This window comes from Mya arenaria, chromosome 3 (genome assembly GCF_026914265.1).
Source record: "Mya arenaria isolate MELC-2E11 chromosome 3, ASM2691426v1".
Taxonomy (NCBI): domain Eukaryota; kingdom Metazoa; phylum Mollusca; class Bivalvia; order Myida; family Myidae; genus Mya; species Mya arenaria.
In genome coordinates, this window is record NC_069124.1 from 66,614,496 (window position 1) to 66,636,469 (window position 21,974).

Here is a 21,974-nt window from a genome sequence, read left to right on the forward strand (position 1 = left end):
TTAAACGATTACATTAAGTAATAACTGTTTTCGTAAATAAAATAAATCGTTTGGACGGCGATTTTCAAATTTCATTCCAATACATTGGATATTATTTAAAGTTATTGACGTAATATTTAACATAACTTGTTTTAAACTATAAAAGGATTACATTGAGTTGAAATCTTTTGACCCAATAATGATTTATTTTATTAGTAAAAATGCAATTTAATGTGCGTCTGAACCTATGTTAAAAATGCGCATTGGTTTATTTTCCATAATACTTTTAATTAATATGCACTTACACTTATAACAATGTACTTTGGAAAATTAGGATTGAGCCATAATGTTATCTTTTCTGAAAACAACGACTTTGATAGCCCAGAAGCCATCTTCCACTAATCCTTGACACCGTGCACGGCCAGATAAACTTTTACCAAATCGCATTATTGTTTTCCTCCGTATCTTTCAAATCGTGTTTCGATGACACCTTGTAACAAAAGTTTGCTGATCTTACCCCACAAATTATCAAATTTAAACTCCATTTTATTTAATTCACCTGCAGTCTTCACTTTACAACGCCAGGCTGTTGCGATTAGAAAAGTTCCCAAATCTCCTCGCCCGATATACAATCTTTGTCTAAAGACCCACTTCACTCTGATAAATAAATCTTTCATATGGAATTTATTGTACTCAAGCCAACAAGGGCCACACGAATTTCACTGTATCAATTGTTTGTATCGTTATTTTTATCCATATTATCATTTCAATTTATCTCTGCCCCCACTTGTAGCGTCACGGTAACGGTACTCGGCACGCGCCAGATGTCTCGCTCTCGCGGGATCTAGCGTCATGTGACCTTCGGGCTTTTGTTCCCTTTTATGTACGATTAGGGTAGCGAACAATACTAAAGTGGGCTATTGTTATAATCGCAATAATTCTGTGATCCTTGCCGCTTTCTCTACTCAATTTATAGTCATTGCGTAACGTTAATGGGGATTTTATTTTACTACATCAGTATGTCGTTGGTGCCATTGATCATCATTTGAAATAAAATGTAACCATGCATTTTCGGGGGGTGAACGACAATCCCGTCCCCTTACGTACCGAATACTCCTTTTTTTCGACCCGAATCCGGCGAACATGTGTACCTATTAGTGTATAATGTTTAGGTTATGTGTAATGCGAACCACACTCTCGAGTTCCAAGTACTCTTAAAGTTTTTATAACGAAAATACAGTTTTGGAGCAGAGTTTTTGGCAGAATTGGCTGCATCTTTCGAATTGTCTCTCTTTTCCCCCGACTTAAATTACTGGCGTATCCGAATATTCATCATATCTTATAAAGCTGGGCGCCGGGCCGTCCGGCAGCTCCCCATTGTCTTTAGCGGAGATGGCCAATTAATCTGGGACGGTTATTTCCCCGTCAGTTCCACCACGCTTCCTGTGGCGGCCGCTGTATCCCCGTCACCCGGCCGCTAGCCGATTGCCTGTTGGTTTATATTAACCAGGGCCGCGCAATGGTCCCGCGCTGAATAATCTTACATACACAATTACTCCGGTGAACCTCCCGGGTCTCGGCTTTTATTTCAAGTTGGTCCCCGCCGGGAGTATTTTCATGTATCTGGCCATGTTCAATCCTGGAAATTAAATCAGACATCTCCGTATAAAGCTTTGTTTGCGTAAAACAAAGGTCTGATTACAGAAACTGCATAAGCCAGAAAGGATTCCATTTATGTACTGAGATACGGAATAACACCAACACGGTGAAATGTCGGGCTGAAACGTGTCTCTTAAAACACACTAATGGTTTGCTTCTTATCTTACTTTGCAACTATTTGAAAGTCAACTTGTATCAAAATTTAAAGTGTATTTAGGATAAAAACAATGCACATTGATTTGCTTTTAAATCAGCAGAAGCGATGACTATGAATTTATTACACCAGCGAGTCCAAAATCTCGTTACTGTTTTTTTCAATACGATTGTTTCATTTTAATCAAAGCGGACTTTCTAACATGAATTTTATTTCAATGCCTGGAAAGTTTCCGCGTGCTCGATTTGATACTCTAGGGAACCACAGGCTCGCGGCTTATTTGTAATCAAACTTAACCCTGGTGCATTATGGGTACATCTGGATCATGTACCGGTCCTAGAGACGCTTGACTCTCCTGATTTAATTAGCTTAATTCATCTAATTAGCTAGATAGAGGTGAACGCTTCCTAAAATTAAAGCAACTGATCAAATCAGAGATGTTGACGAACCCTTCAAATAATTTTCAACAGATTACCACCGCTGTCATCAGACACAAGATGGATGGTACGGAAACAGGGCCGATATTTTACTCCAGATGTCCCAAAAACTCTGATTCTATTAAAGTTTAATATTTCTCCGCCTTTTGATGGCTTAATGAAACTACTTGATTCATTAATGTCATCCTATTTAAGACATCTAGTTGTTTTCCCCCTAATTTAGGAAGGTTTTCTTTAATAGCTTTATTGAACTCATAAATAGTACATCTTCTTAAATATCAATTGATTAGCACCCCCCTCCACTCAAATAAATAAATAAACGATAAATGGTTGTGAAAAATGGCATGTAACATTACAAATAACGTAAAAAAAAAAAATGGTGTAAAGCATGATTTTAATACAATGCCAATAAAAACTTTAATTTCAACTGCAAAAATGTATACACATTTATATAAAGTAACATATTTTTCTTTTTTCCAACGTTCTGACCAATTTCGGTTATGCTTTTGGTTAAACTTCAAATCGAACATTATCTCCTGGGTGGGCGGTCCACATGATAATCACTGACAATGCCTATGTCCAATAGAGCACTGCTTCCGATAGCGCCAGATAATCACGCCGCTTTTCACTGGAGCAAATACTTCGACAGGCGCCTGTCTGCGCATGCGTCAACTTACTAATGCCATATTTTGCTGCGTTTGATTTCTGTTAGAATTTAAAGAAGTTCCTTTGCTTTTTGACTCACTGTCACTTCTTCATGTAAGACGAAAACACTGTCAAATAAACTAAGCTATTTTATCAAAGAAAATATAACATTTTAGTATTATTTTATGAATTTCAAAGTTTGTCAATGTGATTTATTTTAAAATTAAAACATGGATATCCAACAACTCGACCATGGAAGTGCTTTTAAAATGGTGACACCAAAGGCAAAAGGTAAATATTTGTATTAAATTAAGTAATTATTTTGCTAATTAATTGTTCCAAATAAAGTTGTATTAAGTTAAGATTAATGATGCTTTAAAATGAATTCCTACAAACTAAAATACCGGCATATCAAGTGCCAAATGTGATTGAATAAAACAACTGACTATAAACGTTTCTTTTTATTCAGAATATGAAACAGCGATAAACCTCACGATTCCACAACGCATAACGTCAACGACGTCTCCTATCTTGACGTCACCGGACCAACCAAGAGCCTCGTTCTCGGTCAACTTTTCACCCGTATCTTCTCGGTCTGCATTGTCGCCCGACCCGGAGAAGTCCATCGGGGATCTCCGACCAGAAGGCGTCCAGGGGAATGTGTTTCGACCCTGGGTCTCTGACATCAAGAGTGATGATGAGGAAACAGACAAGGAATCTACAGATGATAAAACACAAAATGATGGTTGGTATATCAATAAAGTGTAAAAGAAATGTCCATTTTCAAACATTTGACGACTTAAATTGATATATTTTATTTCATTTGTACTTAAACCAGCTAAATTGTATTATTAAATTGTTTGTGTTCTTTCAGATGTGAAGTCTCCGAAACCTGCGACGGTGCAGTATCAAGATTCAAAGATGTGTTTGGCAGAACTTTACCGATATAACCTACTGCAGGGCCTCTATCGAAACCATTACAACATCGTGGCAATGGCAAGGTCGGGCCTCTCTGGCGTGTGGACCGACCCGAGAATGTACCCTTATTTGTGCGCGAAAGGCCTCACGAACATAACCAACTTTGGCATGGGCCTAAATATGAACATGAACGTGGGATATGACGGCCACGTCGCGGAGACGCCTTTATCGCAAGACTATCAGAACATGGCCAACTACGATAAAGGGACGTATGAATGTGTCAAATGTTTAAAGCAGTTTAGCACGCCTCACGGGCTCGAGGTTCACGTGCGGCGGTCTCACAGTGGCAAGCGTCCGTACGCGTGTGATATCTGCAGCAAGACGTTTGGCCATTCTGTCAGCCTCTCTCAGCATCGGGCCGTGCACACACAGGAGAAAAGCTTCCAGGTAGGCTGGATTTTCCTTACACCATGTTTCCTCGGTCATTGTAGTGTTATTCTTTTAATATTTTTTGTATTTAAATTCCACAATTTCATGTTATCTTTTTTTTGCTTTCTCAGAACTATATTTTGACCTTTAAAATGTGTAATATTCATTTTTTCCACTTCGAATTATTTCAGAAACGTTTTCCGTCAAAAAAAAAAATAATAAAAAAAATCAAAATAAAATAGTGAAAAGAAAGTATGAAATCCGTTTTCGTATTTTATTTACCACAGGCGGTCACTTTAACATTTAAGAATACAAATAAAATGATGCGATTTCATCAAAGAGAATTTAAGTTAATATCGTCCTTTACTTTATAACAGATGTTTTATAGATTGACATGTAGTTCGTTCTGGTTCAAATGATGATTTGAATACATTCTATATAAAATAACTATTAATTTACCATCATAAAATAATGCTGCATATATTATGTCTGCAAGCTATTCGGACGCTCTTCATTCTAAACATATTTATTCTTGAATTTGCCTTTGGGTAACAAAACGTTAGATAAAATTATTCTATTCAAACACTGGTTGAACAAAAGACAAAACATTATGTCGGTGTTATTATTGAGCTAGGAATAAGCCACTAATATTTAGTTTGTTTAAGGTGTTTCATCCCGATTTAAGTCTGCCATTGACCTATAATCATAGAATATAATGATGCGTGTATTATTATTATGCGTGTAGTTACTATATTGTAGTTATATATGTAGCTACTATATAATTAATATGCGTGCAATAACTTTACCGTAAATATAGGTGCAGTTTCTATATTGAAATGATGCGTGTAGTTACTATATTGTAACAATGTGTAGTTGTAAGTGGGCCGATTGTTCAGAACTATGTTAAAGTTAACAACGTGATTAAAAACATCGTTGTTAACTTTTAAACGCGAAATAGTTGAAGATTTGTTTACACGTTTATATAAAACAAGGACAGCTGAAATAGTTCACTCAAATCTTGTTAAAAGTACGACGGATCACAAATGTATCAACGGAACTTGCAATGCAGTAACGATTCTGTAAGTTATCAACGATAAAGTTAACTAGGTTGTAAAATTTGACAACGTTCTAAACAAACGCCCCAGTTCTATGGTGTAATTATGCGTGTAGTTACTATATTGTCATAATGCGTGTAGTTACTTAAGAAATGAATTGCGTGGTTGATGTCAGTATCGGGTATGAACGCAGTTGGGCTGATTTAAGCGTGTGTAGTCCGAAGGAATCCACGCGCACTTTAACCAACCCAACTGCGTTCATATCCCCGATAATGAATAGTGTGTAGTTACTTTATTGTAATTATGCATGTATTTTCAATTCTGAAATTATGCGTATAGTTACTATATTGTTATTATACGTATATCAGCTTTATTGTAATTATGCGTGTAGTTACTACAATGTAAATATTTGTGTAGTTACTATATTGTAATTATGCGTGTATTATCTATAATGTAATTATGCATGTAGTTACTATATTCTAAGTATGCGTGTATTTACTATATTGTAAGTATGCGTGTATTTACTATATTCTAAGTATGCGTGTAGTTACTATATTGTAAGTATGCGTGTATTTACTATATTCTAAGTATGCGTGTATTTACTATATTGTAAGTATGCGTGTATTTACTATATTGTAAGTATGCGTGTATTTACTATATTGTAAGTATGCGTGTATTTACTATATTGTAAGTATGCGTGTATTTACTATATTGTAAGTATGCGTGTATTTACTATATTGTAAGTATGCGTGTATTTACTATATTGTAAGTATGCGTGTATTTACTATATTGTAAGTATGCGTGTATTTACTATATTGTAAGTATGCGTGTATTTACTATATTGTAAGTATGCGTGTATTTACTATATTGTAAGTATGCGTGTATTTACTATATTGTAAGTATGCGTGTATTTACTATATTGTAAGTATGCGTGTATTTACTATATTGTAAGTATGCGTGTATTTACTATATTGTAAGTATGCGTGTATTTACTATATTGTAAGTATGCGTGTATTTACTATATTGTAAGTATGCGTGTATTTACTATATTGTAAGTATGCGTGTATTTACTTTAATGTAATAACGCATGCATTTCTTGTATGTGCGTGTAGTGTGTGAAATGTGGCCATGAACTTGTATGCCTAAGTCAAAACTAAATCTTTGTTCCTTTCTTATTCTAGTTTCCATCATAAATGGTTTCATTTCATTTTGGTGCCGAGTAAACCTACACGTATATAAGAGTGCTGGTCACGAGAATGTTACTCCAATTAACTATTTGTAATATACTCATTGTCATTTGTGTCGTATGTAGTTTAGTTCTATGAATACAAAGGGTCTTATATTGTTTTGATCCTATTTGTAATGCTTTTATAAACGATTATAGAACGAATACTTGCATGAATGATATCAGATTTATCTGGGACAACCAAGCATCCTAACGATGGACGAGAAAGTGACACTCTTATTCAGAATCAATAACTACACATATATAACAAACATACATTTTGAGTGATAAACCTTTAACTACTTACTAAATAATGCATTAATGGAAAATATTATTTACTGATGCAAGATTGTAACCGTGTTTTTTTCAATAGCTGGAAACGCAAAAATATTAGATAATTGGTGAATGCTAAAAAATTACTGCGATCTACTATCGTCTCATAAGGTAGATATACAGTGTTTTCTGAATCACTCTTTCTAATTAAACTCAGTATCCTTAATAAAAACCATTGTTTTCGACATTTATTTATCATATTTGGTATATTAGAACAATTTTACTAATCGTGGTAAATCTTATTTGGGAGTAAGAGTGCATCTTCAATTGAACCACAATAAATAAATGGTGAACTTTGTTTGGCCTGACCCTTAGACCGACTTCGAAAATACCCGTGACCCGGAAGCATTCTAAGCATCATATTTTTGTTTCTTTTTCGCAATTGAATTTAAGGGTTAGGAGTAATATTTTTTAAATAATTGGGACAATGTTGTTGTTTTTTTGTGGCGATGTATTATGGACAACAGAAAGTCTGGAACTATTTATTTGTGTATAGAAGTATCACCTTGGTTGATAGTGATGCCTTGTACATGTTCCGCGTTGCGCCTCATAGCATTCTACTATTAAATAATTTCGACATTCCGGGGCCGTGATACCTATCTAAAGTTCGGCAGCTACTTCGCCTACATATGATATTTTATATTGATCGTATATATGTCCGTCCGCAGTGTCAACAGTGCGGGAAGTCGTTCAAGCGTTCCTCCACCCTGTCCACACATCTGCTCATCCACAGCGACACGCGGCCCTACCCCTGCCCGTACTGTGGCAAGCGTTTCCACCAGAAGTCAGACATGAAGAAACATACGTACATACACACAGGTAAGACATGACTGCACGGGCTTATCCTGGGCTTTGTTGTTTTAGAGTTTATGTTTAAACAAACAAACGGAAATATCTTTAAGTCGTCGACTTTTTCTTGCATTTCAGAGCAGTTCACTATTTCTCTTTTTTTGTATCTACAACAAGTCCTTTTCCATGAATCAGTAATTCGGAAAAAATAGAACTTATATTCTTAATAAAATAAGGCATTAAACTCAACTAATATTCTAAAAAAATATGCATTTATAGAGTTTCTTTAGCTTCCGTTATAGAGAAAAAAAAACACACAAAAAACACTTTACACACTTACATGAAAATGAAGCGTTTGGTAATTCAAGTGGATACTTATTTTACCTATAGTCTTAAATTTGAATTAAAAAAAATAGTAATGTCTAGCACGCAATAAATATATATTTAAGAAAGAGAGATTCAGTCCGCTTTAGGTGTACCATTCACTAAATTATAACTCATTGCCGAACATGATAAATGTATTGTTTCGAACGACAAAAAAGTAATTACATAAATACAAAAAAAACTAAACTGTTGATATACGCAAGGTAAATTTGACTGCAGTTCAGTATTTCTTAAATTACGTATTCCAGTAAGAAACAATGGATCCATCTTTTAGAGTCGATCACTACATTTGTATTGTCAGCATATTTTTTTTATTTTATTTTTTTTTCAAATTAGAGTTATTTCTTAGCATAAACTTAACGTCATTTAGGTTTAAAATCAAATTATCATTAAAAAAATAATACTAATCAGTAGAAAATAAAGTCTGCAAGATATGCAAGCCCCTGCTTTTAATTGAATAGGACTCCACGACACAAATCAGGTTAATGCTGAACGCAGATGGTGCAGGCAAAGAGACTGGTTTAAAACGGTGCTACTTTCATGAATTAAGCACTAATTTACCCTGCTGCAAATGCGCTCTTGTTGCCAAACAGTTTGTCTCTCTGTGATTTAAAGGTCACCACCAAATGTAACCAGAGTGTTTTCTAACTCAATTATTGCTTCATTAATAAAGGTTTTGCACTAATTGTCAATCTTCTTAGCAGATTATTACTTTAAATTGTGAAAAGATCGCCTCCTTATGGCAAGGTGCGCGTAGCTAATTTACTAAGGGACCTAATTAAGGCACGCAGTGAGTGTAAATAAAACCGAATATATCACTTTTCGAAACTTCGTTACAGTGGAAATTAATCCGGGCAATTGAATTGGTACGTCTTACGATGGAAAAGACATAAATTCGACGTAAAAATCGTGATTGCCACAGGAAAAGATTGCGTTTTAAGAACTTGCGTTTGAAATGATTCTTCAAATTCTCAGAAAATAAGATTTCACACCCAGAACAAAACCCGTGAAATAAAACCTGATTTACAGAAATGCAGCCATAGGGGCATTGCTGAGAGAGACACCAGAACTCTAGCCATGTGATATATTAGGGGGTCGTATGATATGAATATAATCTAGAAATCCTGGCCAAAAATGCACTGGATAGAAACCTAAGTTGTCATAAGCAATTTCTAGAAGCCGTCAAAACCAACCCCTGGCCATCAGACGGTCTTCAGGGGATTCAGATTTGTAGAAACTCAATCAAAATGATTGAACGAAAAGTAAATTGTTTTCCCACCCCAAAACGGGGAAGAATCTGTATAAACTCACCCCACAATCTGAGCAGAATAGAAATGATCGTAAATATCCGAAATTTGCATAAATCCGTCTCAGCGCCGCTAAAACGACGTAATGAAATAGCAATGATGCCCGATGTTTGCTAACTTTGGGAATACTCAGCCGGAGTCAACAAATAACACAATTAGTCTTGTAACGGTATAATTATTTGTCGCGGTCCAAAGGGACAAATCCCGATGCTGCGCTTTATTTGACAGTGCTGATTCTTGCTTCCTCTCGATTATCACAAATATTTGCGAGGATAAATTGAATTTCTTATGTTCATTGATAGGCGTTCTAGAAGCGTCATTCCCTGAACAAATTTATGTCGGTTCCAATATTTGATTTACGGCATATCCGACTTGATAGAATCTCCCCTAACGACGTGGGGCTTCGGAGAAATTGGGCTTATTAACTCAAGATACCGGCCTTTTCCACACTGATTTAAGTTAGAAGCAAACCTGACGGATTCCAGAGCCCTCGTTCCTAAGATTTGTACCTTATTAGGAAACCCGTGCTATTCAATTGTCAAATTTTGCTTTATTGATGTCTTTGACTTCAAGTCTGGTGTACAGTTGTCTTAGCTTAATCCGCGGGCCTGATGTCTGGACCCAAACTTTACTGTACAATACAGTCATGAAGGTTTTCCACATAAAATGCAGCAGTGAAAGATACACATTTGGTTATTTTGATGCTGTGCACACATAGATTCCCCTCGACCTTACATACGTTCATACATCGTTAAAGAAGTATATCTAGGACACTAGTATAATGAATGCTACAAAATACCTTCGTCTTGACATAATTTATTTTTACACATGCGTTTCAGTAATGGATGGTGAACCTTTCGTTTCGATAGTATCCATCAAAAGGTCCGCTATGTATTTATCATCTACTCCTATATGTGAGCCTCTGACGAAATGTTAATGGCGACAACATTCTGGCATTGACATGAGTATCATTTGTATGAGTGATATAAGTATGTTACTCCATTTGTATGAGTGATATAAGTATGTTACTCCATTTGTATGAGTGATATAAGTATGTTACTCCATTTGTTAGGTGCATAATTAGTTAGTAATCTGCACGATATTTTTTAAAAGAAAACCCACACACAAAGGAAATAACTTATTATCTCATTGCAGGCGAGAAGCCGTACAAGTGTTCTCACTGCGGGAAGGCGTTCAGCCAGTCCTCCAACCTGATCACCCACTGTCGCAAACACTCGGGCTTCAAACCGTTCACCTGCGCGCAATGTGGTCGCGCATTCCAGCGCAAGGTCGACATGCGCCGCCACGCGGAGACCCAGCACGGCGAGGCGAAAATAACACCACCCGGGTTCCCGGTTCCCGTGCCAGTGTCACGTGATTCGGTTATATCGGTGTCACGTGATAGTGTAATAACAGGAGACTATGGAAACCGGCGACCTACAGTTCTAGTCTGAATCATCAATGGGTTGACGGACACACGTATTTATTAGCTGTGTACATGTACCAGTGTTTTAGAGGTGGTTAGTGCTGTGTCAGCTCTAGCAATCGAACAACTTTCTGTCAATAGTTTGCATAACTATACATTATTAAAAAGTTGCTGTTTTTATTTACTTTATCAATGTTTTGATATAAATTGTTTGTCAAGTCTTTCTACAAATCACGATTTTGCACATTTCCGTTTCCGAGCTCTTACACACTACAGTTTTATCATGGTTTATGATGTTATTAATAAATAAAATTATAAAACCCACAGTTTTTCTAACTCGTTGAGTAGATGTGCATGTGTTCTTCTGTTTTTAACTTCCCCAACAATATACAACCTCATTCGCGTGTAACATTGTGCCTACGAAAGTAATTTCTATAAAGTTGCTTTGCATTGTTCCTCGATACAAAACGGCACCAATGCATATCGAAAAAAGATATTCCCTTGAATGTCGATCCCATTTTGGATGAAAATCATATCAAGGGGCATGTTTTATTGTATGTTTTACATTATGCAAAATAATGTTATTCGGTAATGAATTTTGAAAAGCTTGCGCATATAATATGAATTGTTCATCATATGCCCAAACTCCCTGTCACTATTTCCGCGACGTCACCAGTGTTCCATAAGTTATTTTGGTCATTTCTGTGAGTTGAGAGTTATTACGTGAGGGTTTTCTATTCCAAAATGTCCCTTGGCATGGATATGTAATTTACTGATGTAATATGGGCGTTTTATGTGCTCTCCGCATGAACAACGTGATGATTGTGCTTATACTATGATAAGACAGAACAGTACATCTGTCTGCTGATTCATGACGTCACAATGCCGTTTCCTTTGTTTTGTGTAATTCGGATTGAGAAATCACTATACGCTTGCTTTAAACGCGCTTGCTCTGAAACATTCTGAAATAAATGTCAAAACAATGCTTGCATTGAACCTGAAAGTTTAATTAATATATTTAGCGTATTGCACAATTTATTCGAATATATACAGCTTATGACCTGCCACGCTCACAATTTTCTTATGAATTTTTCATCATAATTGTGTTCGTCTCGGACACGAAATCAAACATATACAATCCCTATATGTAATAATGTATGATACTGAATCAGTTGTTTTAGATTATTACGTTAACAGTTCGTATATCTCAAGCGTCCACAAATATTACGGACACTCCTCGTATACTTAAAAATAGGAAACTTTGTTTAAGTTTTTGTTTTAAACCCTGACTTTCAAAATTGATATGATAGAGCCAGTTGTAAAATCTAGAAGTGCACATTTCATGCTAATTAAAGAAAATGAACATTCGAAGAAACAGTAGATGACCCAATAAATAAAAATGTAAACAAAAACTAGTTTTCTTTTCTGTTCTTCGAAGAACCAATTACCCAGTGTGTTCAAAAATCAATTTACTTGCGCCAGATTTATTCTAATTGTTATTCATTTAGTTTCCACTTAATAACATACAATATTTCTACAACATTATGACGGACTTGTTGTCATACTGCTAAGTCTTTCAATGAGGCATGAATCGCTAGAATCAAAATATTGAAATTGTTGATAAAACAGTTTTAAATGTCTTCTGCTAATAAATCAATTACTAAATCTTAAGACTTAGCATTTGTAACATCTGGTTAGATTGAGAAGTAAAATCAATGCCCTAAAGCTTTGTAGTATTTCCTCATACATACAGCCAGATGGACAATCATTTGAAAGGTAAACATTTCATGTATGTTGGTAAAATACATGTTCTAGCTAAACGGTAAAGTATACCATGGTGAAATCAATGGTGCAAATGGATGAAAGACATTATCTAGATGAAAAACTTGCCCGTGTTAAAATGAATAATGCAGTTGTATGAAATATACATTGTTTATTTGAACGACAAGGTTTAGGTAAAGGCCAGTTGGTAAAAAATGTTCAAGTCAAAAGTGGTCTAGTTGAAATAGATATTTCAATTGAAAGACATACTCCAATTGAAAGGCATAGTCCAGTTGAAAGGCATAGTCCACTTGAAAAGCATAGTCAAGTTAAAAGGCATATTCGAATTAAAAGACAGTTTCCAGTTGAAAAACATAGATGAGTCAAAAGACAAAGTCGAGTTGAACGGCATAGTCGGGTTGAATGACATAGTCGAATTTAAATGAATAGCTTAAATGAAAGACATACTCCGGTTGAAAGGCATAGTCGAGTTGAAGTTAAAAGACATAGTCGAATTAAAAGACATACTCCAGTTGTAAAACATAGTCGAGTTAAAAGACATAGTCGAGTTTAAATTTATAGTCGAGTTGAAACACATAGTCGAATTAAAAGACATAGTCGAGTTGAAAGAACATAGTCGAGTTAAATTTATAAACGAGTTAAAAGACTTTCTCTAATTAAAAGGCACAGTCGAGTTGAAAGACAGTCGAGTTTGTAAGGATGATATACATGTATGTACTTGAAAAACATAGTCTACTTTAAATACTATGCACATTTAAATCCCAAGGTCCAGTGAAATATCGGTCTAAATGAAACAAATGTTCAAGATGAAAGACATGGCCAGGTAGACATGCATAGTCTAGGTGAAATAATACAATGTTAAGTTGAAAGACAACATAAAGTTGAACGACAAGATCGAGTTGAAAGCCAAAGTCGAGTTAAAATACAAAGTCGAGTATAAAGCCAATATCAAGTTGAAAGACAAGATCGGATATAAAGATAAAATCGAGTTATAATACAAAGTCGAGTTGAAAGACAAAGTCGAGTTGAAAGACAAGATCGGCTTGATTGACAAGGTCTAGTTAGAAGACCAAAACGGGTTAAAATACAATGCATAATTAAAAAGTCAGTTCTTGTTGAACACGTTCATCTTGAAAGACTAAGTGTAAAGGAAATTCATTGTCCAGTTTGAAACAGAAATGGATGATTAAGTCAGATGACATGGTCTAGCTGAATAGCATGGTAATTACTTGACAAGTATGGCCTATTTTAAAGACATTATAAAGTAGTATGACGTGGCCAAGCAAAACGACATTGATGATTATGATGAATTAACGTCTATAACTGGTAAAATAAACACAATCCAGTAAATGTACATGATCTTCTTGACAGACATGGTCCAGCTCCAATTAAGTGACCATAAAACTACGTTCGAGACCAGATCAGTTCCTAGACTAACCCGCCATTTTCGGGCTACTGGTATTATGGTATTGTTCAACGTACACAGTCCGAAAAAGACTTAGTGAACTAACTGTGTGTAGCTGAAGAAATGCGACGCTCTAGTCAAAACGCCATGGTCAAGATTACAGAAATTGCCACGTCAGAACTTTATTTCAAGATGAATAACACCACCAAGTTAAAATGCAAAATCGATGAACGATAATGTATAGTTGACGAGCAATGTTCAGTGGGAAGACAATGTCAAATTTGAAAGATAATGTCTTGATGAAGACAATTCTATTTGACAACGAAATACATGATTTAAGTTGAATGGCAATTTCTAGTTTAAAGACAAGGTTTAATAATAAAACATTTAGCCGAAATTCAATGTCTAGGTAGGAATACAACTTATAGTAAACAGACAGTATATAGCTGGAAATTCTAATTCAAATTCATGTCTCCAGAAACTGATATGGTCTAGTTCAACGTCTTCGGAAAAACTGTCTTGATCTAGCTGGTAGAAATGCATGGTCTAGTTGAAAGGCGTGTTATTTCCTGAAAGACATAGCTTTACAGCGGTATCGTTCGATACTTTGAAAGTTAACATTTTGTTTATAATTTCCTTTTAACGCCTTAAATGTAAAATTATATATTTCTGTCCAAATCTTCCGAAAACGGCCTATTTCAGTTACTTGCCGACATTTAGACTAGTGTGTGTTGTGGCTATTCGTTAACCCCTCATCATATAGCAAGGATTACACGACATACTAAAGAGTATAATATTGTTTGATATGCTAATGATTTTGGCATGGCTGCATGCAGCCCAGATTTATCATCAGCCCAGATTTATCATCATTTAAACCATAATCGTAATCTATTTAGTTAGGACTTCGTGGGAAAATATGAGATATAATTAAATATTTGTATTCGTCAGTCTAATGTTGAATATAGAAATAAGTTGAGTGTAATATAATAGCATTGTGTAGTAGGTGTACGACAAGGAGAATGTTTATCTCCTTTTCTGTTCCCTGTATTTTTTTTAATTATTTAGAATCTGTTTTCTGTGAAAAGGTTTTGATGGCATTTGTATAGAATCGTTTAAGCATTATCTTATTCGGTTTGCTGATGATATTGTTATTTTTGCTTAAACTGAGGTAAAATGCAAGGTGGACGACTTCTGGTCCATATCCTTTATTCCAACGGAAATGAAACACAAATGGTTTCCGGTGCCAAAAGTACAGTGGCTGGTAAAGCATTCAAAACTAGAATGGTAGATTAGATAAATATAATAGAGGATTGTTTTACTAGAATATAACAAATTTTAAACTTCAACCTTATTTAATTTTTTGTTATATGAAAAGTTTCGTTTCAGTTTATCAAGGTAACGTGTATCAGCACATAGACTTAAATTCGTAAGTGGAAGATGGGCGAAACCAAACCCAATACCATTTTACTAGAGAATTTGTAACGTATGCCAAGTCTTAGAAGACGAATACCATATTGTTTTAGAATGTTATCATTATTCTGATATAATTATTCTGGTAATTACTTTCCATAAAATTGTAGAAGGAGACAAAATGTACAAAGATTTATACAACTAGTTTCATCTAACAATGAAGGGATGTTAAGAAAGCTTATTATCTTTGTAAATAATGCCGTCTTAATGAGGGCACTTAACATAAATGCTGCTTAATATGATATCGTGTGTATAGCCATATTCGTGTATAAAATTTAAAATGAGATGTTAAGTAGGTCATATATCATGTGTGTAATAATAGCAATTATACAAAATATTCGTAAAGTATTAGAAATCTCATTTACTGATTTTTAATAATTGTTCTCTAAGGCTCTTTATAATTTCTTTTTCGTGTAGATGGCCACATATAGGGATTAATCGATATTTGTTAATTAACATATTTATCATAAATTAAAATATACAACGATGGCCGAACTGTCAGTTATTTTCAACATATTATGTGTTGAAACTCATACCTGAAACAGAAGAACTGCTTTTTAAGAGGTAATAGCACGCTAGTTTAAATTAGTTTATAACTAAAAAATGATATATATATATATATGAAATACATGTTTTCGTCATATATATATTAGTATGACATAACATCATATAATTTGATTCGGGTAAGAAGAACATAAGTTAATGTCATTATTAATATATAGTTTTATATGAAATCAGCTAAAGACCTACAGTGGAAATAACTCGTTTAATAAGTCATTTAAGTCATCTAACAAATCGTTATAAAGTATAGATAGTAAACATGTAAAATGACCAGAACGGTTATGCTTTATTGCTTGTTGTTTTTGTTATGTATGTATTACTGCGTATCCGATCACTTGTAAATACTGAGTTTAAAATTTGTCCGCATGGGTCATGGCCTTCTGGATGTTATGGAAATAAAACTTTGAATCTTTAAAACATTAAAAACTTTGTAACTCCAAAAACTACGTTTCCCAAAACCATTTTCTTTTCGTAATAAAAAAAACATATTTCTATAGTATCTGTGGCTCATTTGTAGGTATAATATGTTGAAAGAATATGCATTCCGGAACATCGGATTGATAGGAAAGCAGTCGAAATAACAAAATATAAATATTAACATATTTCGTACCAGAAAAGTAATTTGCTTTTCGCAATAACAAACACTATTTTATAAGTTCTGAGCATTTGCCCACGATTTTTGATAAAAATATAAGTTCCTAAACATATCGCTCATGAATCGAGTATAATGTCAAATATTTACCTTACCTTGCGCTATGTTTGAGAACAATTGATATAAAAATAACTTACTTACAGCGATTTTGCAATCTGAAGCGAGATGTATTTTGCTTCTTGCGATACACAAATGTGACGTCAAAAACCACGTGGTATGTCCACACTGAATACTTGAGCAATACGTAAAACTAAAGTGATACACTATTTCGGAACATCGCCCATGTTCTTGTCTTCCAGATTCCCTTTAACTGAAGACTTCGAACTTTACACCGAAGATCGTTACTTACTCATTTTACCATGGAAAGAACAATTATAAAAAGAAACATCAAACGGGCCAATATGGTAAGGCTTATGCCGCTTACGTGAAAATAAAATTGACTCGAACCAACGTATTTTATTTAAATGGCCTATATAAAGCAAGATTATAAATTGTGTAATTGCATGTGAAGTTATAAAGCTTCATATCATAATCAATCATTTTGTTGGATTCCAATAAGTGAGCGCAGGGAAATGCAAAAGTTAATTTTCATGTATCGTCAAAAGTTCGGTAGCTTGCCACAGTATCTTCGCGAACAAATACCACAGACAATTGAACAAACAACCAATTATCCGCTTCGAAACAGACATAATTATGTCACCATACCTAGACGTTTAAGTATTTACTCGAAATCACCAATCCCATCTTCCATAGATTTGTGGAACCGGCTTGATGTTCACCTTCGTAACAGTAACACGCTTAACGAATTGAAGGCACGTTTAAAAGATACTTACAAAGGCACAGTTGTTCCGAAATATTATCTTGTCGGGGACAGAATTTCAAATATACACCATACAAGAATCCGAAATGCTTGTAGCAACCTTAATACACATCTCCACATAAACTTTCTTCGTGATACTCCTATTTGTGACTGTGGACAAGGCACAGAAGATGCAGAACATTATTTCTTTAAATGTAGTAGATACGGCGAAGAACGCGTGTTATTTTTTCGAAATACTCGAATATTTCATCCTTTAAGTACATCTAAATTATTATTTTGGGTAAAAGATAACACAGTCGATGAAAATAGTGTGCTTTTTATTGAAGTTCTAAAGTACATAAAATTAACGAAACGTTTCTTTTGATATCACCCTCAATCACGTTATAAACGGTCTGGGATGTTATTACATTGTATTTTCTTTTGGTGGCAACCAATTCTTTTCTTCTTTTTTCTAAAGTAATTAACGTTATTTCTTTTTTCTAGTTACGTTTAATCATAGATTTAAACGACATTGACGCTATATTGACGCCTGGGAAGGGCTGAAACTAATGTTGTAATAACTTGTAGCCCAACCCAATTGTTCTTTTTGTTTTATTTGATTGTAAATGTACATGTAAATTGTATGCAAAATAATTCTTTACAAAAGAGCAATAAAAGATGATTAAACTAATCATTTTGTTTCATCTTGTGAAGAAAAGCCTCATTTTGACTTAGTTATGAATTAGGCTCATGTTTTGTTTAAGGCTATCTTCAAATACCTTGTACCACTTCGTACCAGATACTTATGCACCAGTCAATTGTAACCACGCCCCCCCCCCCCCAGGTCCGGGGGTTTACCGGGAATAGCCGGGGAAAAGGGCCGTGTTTTTACTTTCCATGTGGCCCCCCAGGGCCGGGTGACCTCGGTGGTTTTGTCATAGCGCCAAATTTAGCGGAGATTGGGCCTTATATAGAGTCACTGGGGTGCGAGGGCATTTGGCCGGGGTTTAACCATCATCATCATCATCATCATCATCATAATAATAATAATAATAATAATAATAATAATAATAATAAACGTAATAATCATAATAGTCATCATGTATATCTGTATATTTGCAGACTATTGTACAGCCGGGAGAGTGTTCGCAAGTATACATGCTTAAATGATGATAAATAGGCATGTCTGCATATGAATCGACGAAAAAATAAATCTGTTTCATTCTCTTTTTTTATGATAAGAAAAATATATCATTAATTTACGACTGCATAAGTTATTGTCTTAATCCCAACCCTGAAGAAGTGAAATTTGTAGAAGTGATTTTAGTTTTTTTGGAGTAGTTATTGGCACCAAAAAATCGTTTGAAAATATATCCGGCCATGTATTTTCCCACGGTGGCGGGGTGGCCGAAATTCTGCCTGTCGGTGGGAATCACTAGTTGTCCGTAAATGATCCCCTTAAGTTCCATTTCTGCAACACAAACTCTTTAGTTTATAAAGGTATATAGTGGCTGAATATGAGTTTTATTTGAAACAGTACGTATATTGAATGTTTGGCCAACATTTTTAGTCTTAGCTGAATCAAAGTTTTAGTCATTATTAAAATTGAAACCAAATAAAACAAATAAAATGATCAACTTGTTGCCGTCAGTGGCGTTCCTACAGTTTTAAGATTTTAAGAAGATCCTTAAATTGATAATAATAAATATCATGCAGATATTAAAATTTAAACACTTTTTACAGGTTAATGCGTTTTAGATCTATGGTATATCAACATTCTCTGCTCCTTTGTTTCTATCAAGCAACATATTTTGAGGTCTTAATGCGTTAGCATTCGTTGTTCCATAACCACTGTTTTAGTGGGTTTTGTATGAAAACATGGTTATATATCAGTCGATTTATTTGATATACATGCATTAAATGAATAAAAGCATACAGAAGACCAAACTTGTATTGATTGATGTAAAAAAAACCCTGTTAATTATTGGCCAGAGACTGAATAAAACTTCGGTGAAATTAGCCAACCGGCTTTTGCGTTATAGATAGATGTACAAGTCTTTATCCATGATTTAAAATATAAACTATTAAGAAAATTGTCTTACAATGGGACAGTTGCCTTGTACATGTATTCATGTTTGGTTCCTTCGGTTGGACAGGACGGAATCCAGGGCATATGCAGAACGACAGCAGGAGCCCGGTGCCCATCCAACACAGATGACTGTCCAATTATCCTGGGCGCCGACTTTGGCCGCTGTTGTGTTGGATGCGGCACCAACGCCCCCGTTTCAACGCAGACCTGTGTGCGTAAGTCTGACTGCTACGGACGAGGGCGCTGTGTTATGGCAAGATTCCACAGTAATGGAGTAGGTGTCTGCTGCCCAAGGCCACCTGGCGGTAAGCTACCCATCATGCTATTGTAACGTGCGACGTCAAACAAGGCCAACAGATCCCTTCAGGGAAAAGCATGCTCGACCCTGAAGGGGTCCACTGGTCTTTATATACAGTAAATTCTCGTTCTACACAGAGCCCGGGCTTTGCTAATTTGCATATTACCAACCAAGTAAACATACGTACTATGAATAAACTTCCGTCTATAATGGAAAGTTATACTATGAACGCACATCCGCCGCCTACAGCGGACCGTTACACTACTGCCAGAATGTTAAAAGTAATATACATAGAAAAGATATGCTCTGATTTTTTATATATTAATATATTATATTGAAGTTTTAAATACTTTATGCAGTGGGTACTTTTATCTTAGTAAAAAGTGTTTTCAACAATATCATCGGTCTACAAGCAAATAGGTAAAGGTCAATATTCGTGTGTAAAATTATCTGTGTGAGGTACTTTTGCCTATGGTGTTTACTTTACAATAATCTATGAAAATGCAATCATACTAATGTTATCAATCTTACTATTCTGATGTTACAGGCTACTAAGAAAGACCAATGGGAACAGTCGCTACGAAAACAATAAACTGCTGCCGTTTTATTTTTCAATAAACTGTTTTCCTCGATGTTTTGTATCCATACTTGTGAACACACATGCAAACTCTATAAAAGTCATTCACAATTGAATAATTAATACTTAATAGAAATCATGAAATGAATAAACGTTTTCAATGGGGCAACCAAGCAAGAAACTTTTTCATATACATTATGTTCGACACCGTGGTCAACAGTGGTTGTAACAAGTTTCACTTAAATTAGGTGGACATGGCTTAATTAACAGAGCGAATACGAGTTAATTATATGTTAACTGCAGGAAAATAAGCCCAAGTTTGCGACTTTTACCTTGAATCGACACACTTGATGTGAGGTACGTTATATACATTATCCTCGTTTGGGGCCAATATGTGACACGTGATATTTAACTTACTGTTGAAATCACAGAGCGGATTTTAATAAGTAGCACACATATGTAGTAGTATATGTTCATGTTATTAAATTAAATTTATTTTTTTTACTTTGCACATACAAACTCGGGTGCTGTATGTGACACTTCGGTATCCTGCTGATTTGTGCAATATATAGTGAAATAAATATAATTTAAATATCAAATTATGACGTCCAGCGGGTGTGTGAATGAGCGAACGGAAGGACAGACGGGGTAATAGAATATACATCGCCCCTGGGAATTAAGGCTGGACTAATAATGACATTGACATTTGACAGAGGCGTACAGTGAGGCTGCAGTGGGCAAGGAGTAAGATGGAAGAAACCTTGGAATTAAGCTGTATTGGCCCACCGAATGACTAGGCCCTTTCCCTTCATGTAGGTCTGTCCTTACTAGACGTTTGTCTAAGTAACGATGCATAAACGCCATGAAACAGTAAGAACTGAGAGGTCCTTCAATTTAATTTCATGGATATGTAAATCATTGTTTTATTGAAATTACCCTTTGACCTTATTGGTGCAAACTTGATGCCACTATCAAATACGCCAAAATACCAATTACCCCCTTAGCCATTGCTCCAATGGTCTTGTACACAGCAAACAGTATTTTCATGGTTACTTGTGTGAAGCTATTGTAGAATCCCCCCCATGCATGGCCAAGTTACATTCCAAACAAGCCAAAATGCAAGGAGTGTTGACCAATGACCCTTTACCCTTTGAGTGGTGTCACATTAAACTTTGGTATACAGACATTGTTTTGGACATGACACACCGTCTTGTCACGGTGAACGCGTGTGCCAAGTAATACTTATATTGTCTAGTTTAACACTGAAACGTTGAAAGACTGTCTAGTTGAAATAAGATAATGTTTTACTTGTAAAGCCATAGTCATGTTGAAAGTCAAGGTCAAGTTGTCAAACATGGTCTAGAGGCAAGACAACGTACTATTCGAAAGACAACGTACAATTTGAAAGATTCTGTAAACAACCTGTTCAGTTACGTGTCGATATTTGGTATAGGCTTTGTTTTGGTTTTCTGTTCATCCTTCAATATCGTGCAAGAATAAACCACGACAGCGAACAGAGTGTCAACATGCATATGATTCGGCAGGGAAACATACAGCCTTGAAATAAATACATCATTTATAGAAAATAATTACATACATAA

At 35.2% G+C, this 21,974-nt stretch overlaps 1 protein-coding gene across 1 annotated transcript; it reads left to right on the forward strand.

The window, feature by feature from the left end:
- The first annotated feature begins 3,000 nt into the window (after positions 1-3,000).
- On the forward strand, positions 3,001-11,051 carry LOC128225642 (zinc finger protein 180-like). Its single transcript, XM_052935545.1, has 5 exons — positions 3,001-3,165; positions 3,344-3,619; positions 3,749-4,239; positions 7,503-7,653; positions 10,470-11,051. Exons 1-5 carry the CDS (start codon positions 3,105-3,107, stop codon positions 10,766-10,768), a joined length of 1,278 nt encoding a protein of 425 aa, XP_052791505.1. The 5' UTR covers positions 3,001-3,104; the 3' UTR covers positions 10,769-11,051.
- Positions 11,052-21,974: the final 10,923 nt, after the last annotated feature.

Excerpts from the sequence above, each read along its gene's own strand:
- LOC128225642 (XM_052935545.1), top strand. The coding sequence starts at position 3,105 with ATGGATATCCAACAACTCGACCATGGAAGTGCTTTTAAAATGGTGACA. Across the intron at positions 3,166-3,343 it reads GGTGACACCAAAGGCAAAAG|AATATGAAACAGCGATAAAC; the intron begins GTAAATATTTGT and ends CTTTTTATTCAG. Across the intron at positions 4,240-7,502 it reads CACAGGAGAAAAGCTTCCAG|TGTCAACAGTGCGGGAAGTC; the intron begins GTAGGCTGGATT and ends GTCCGTCCGCAG.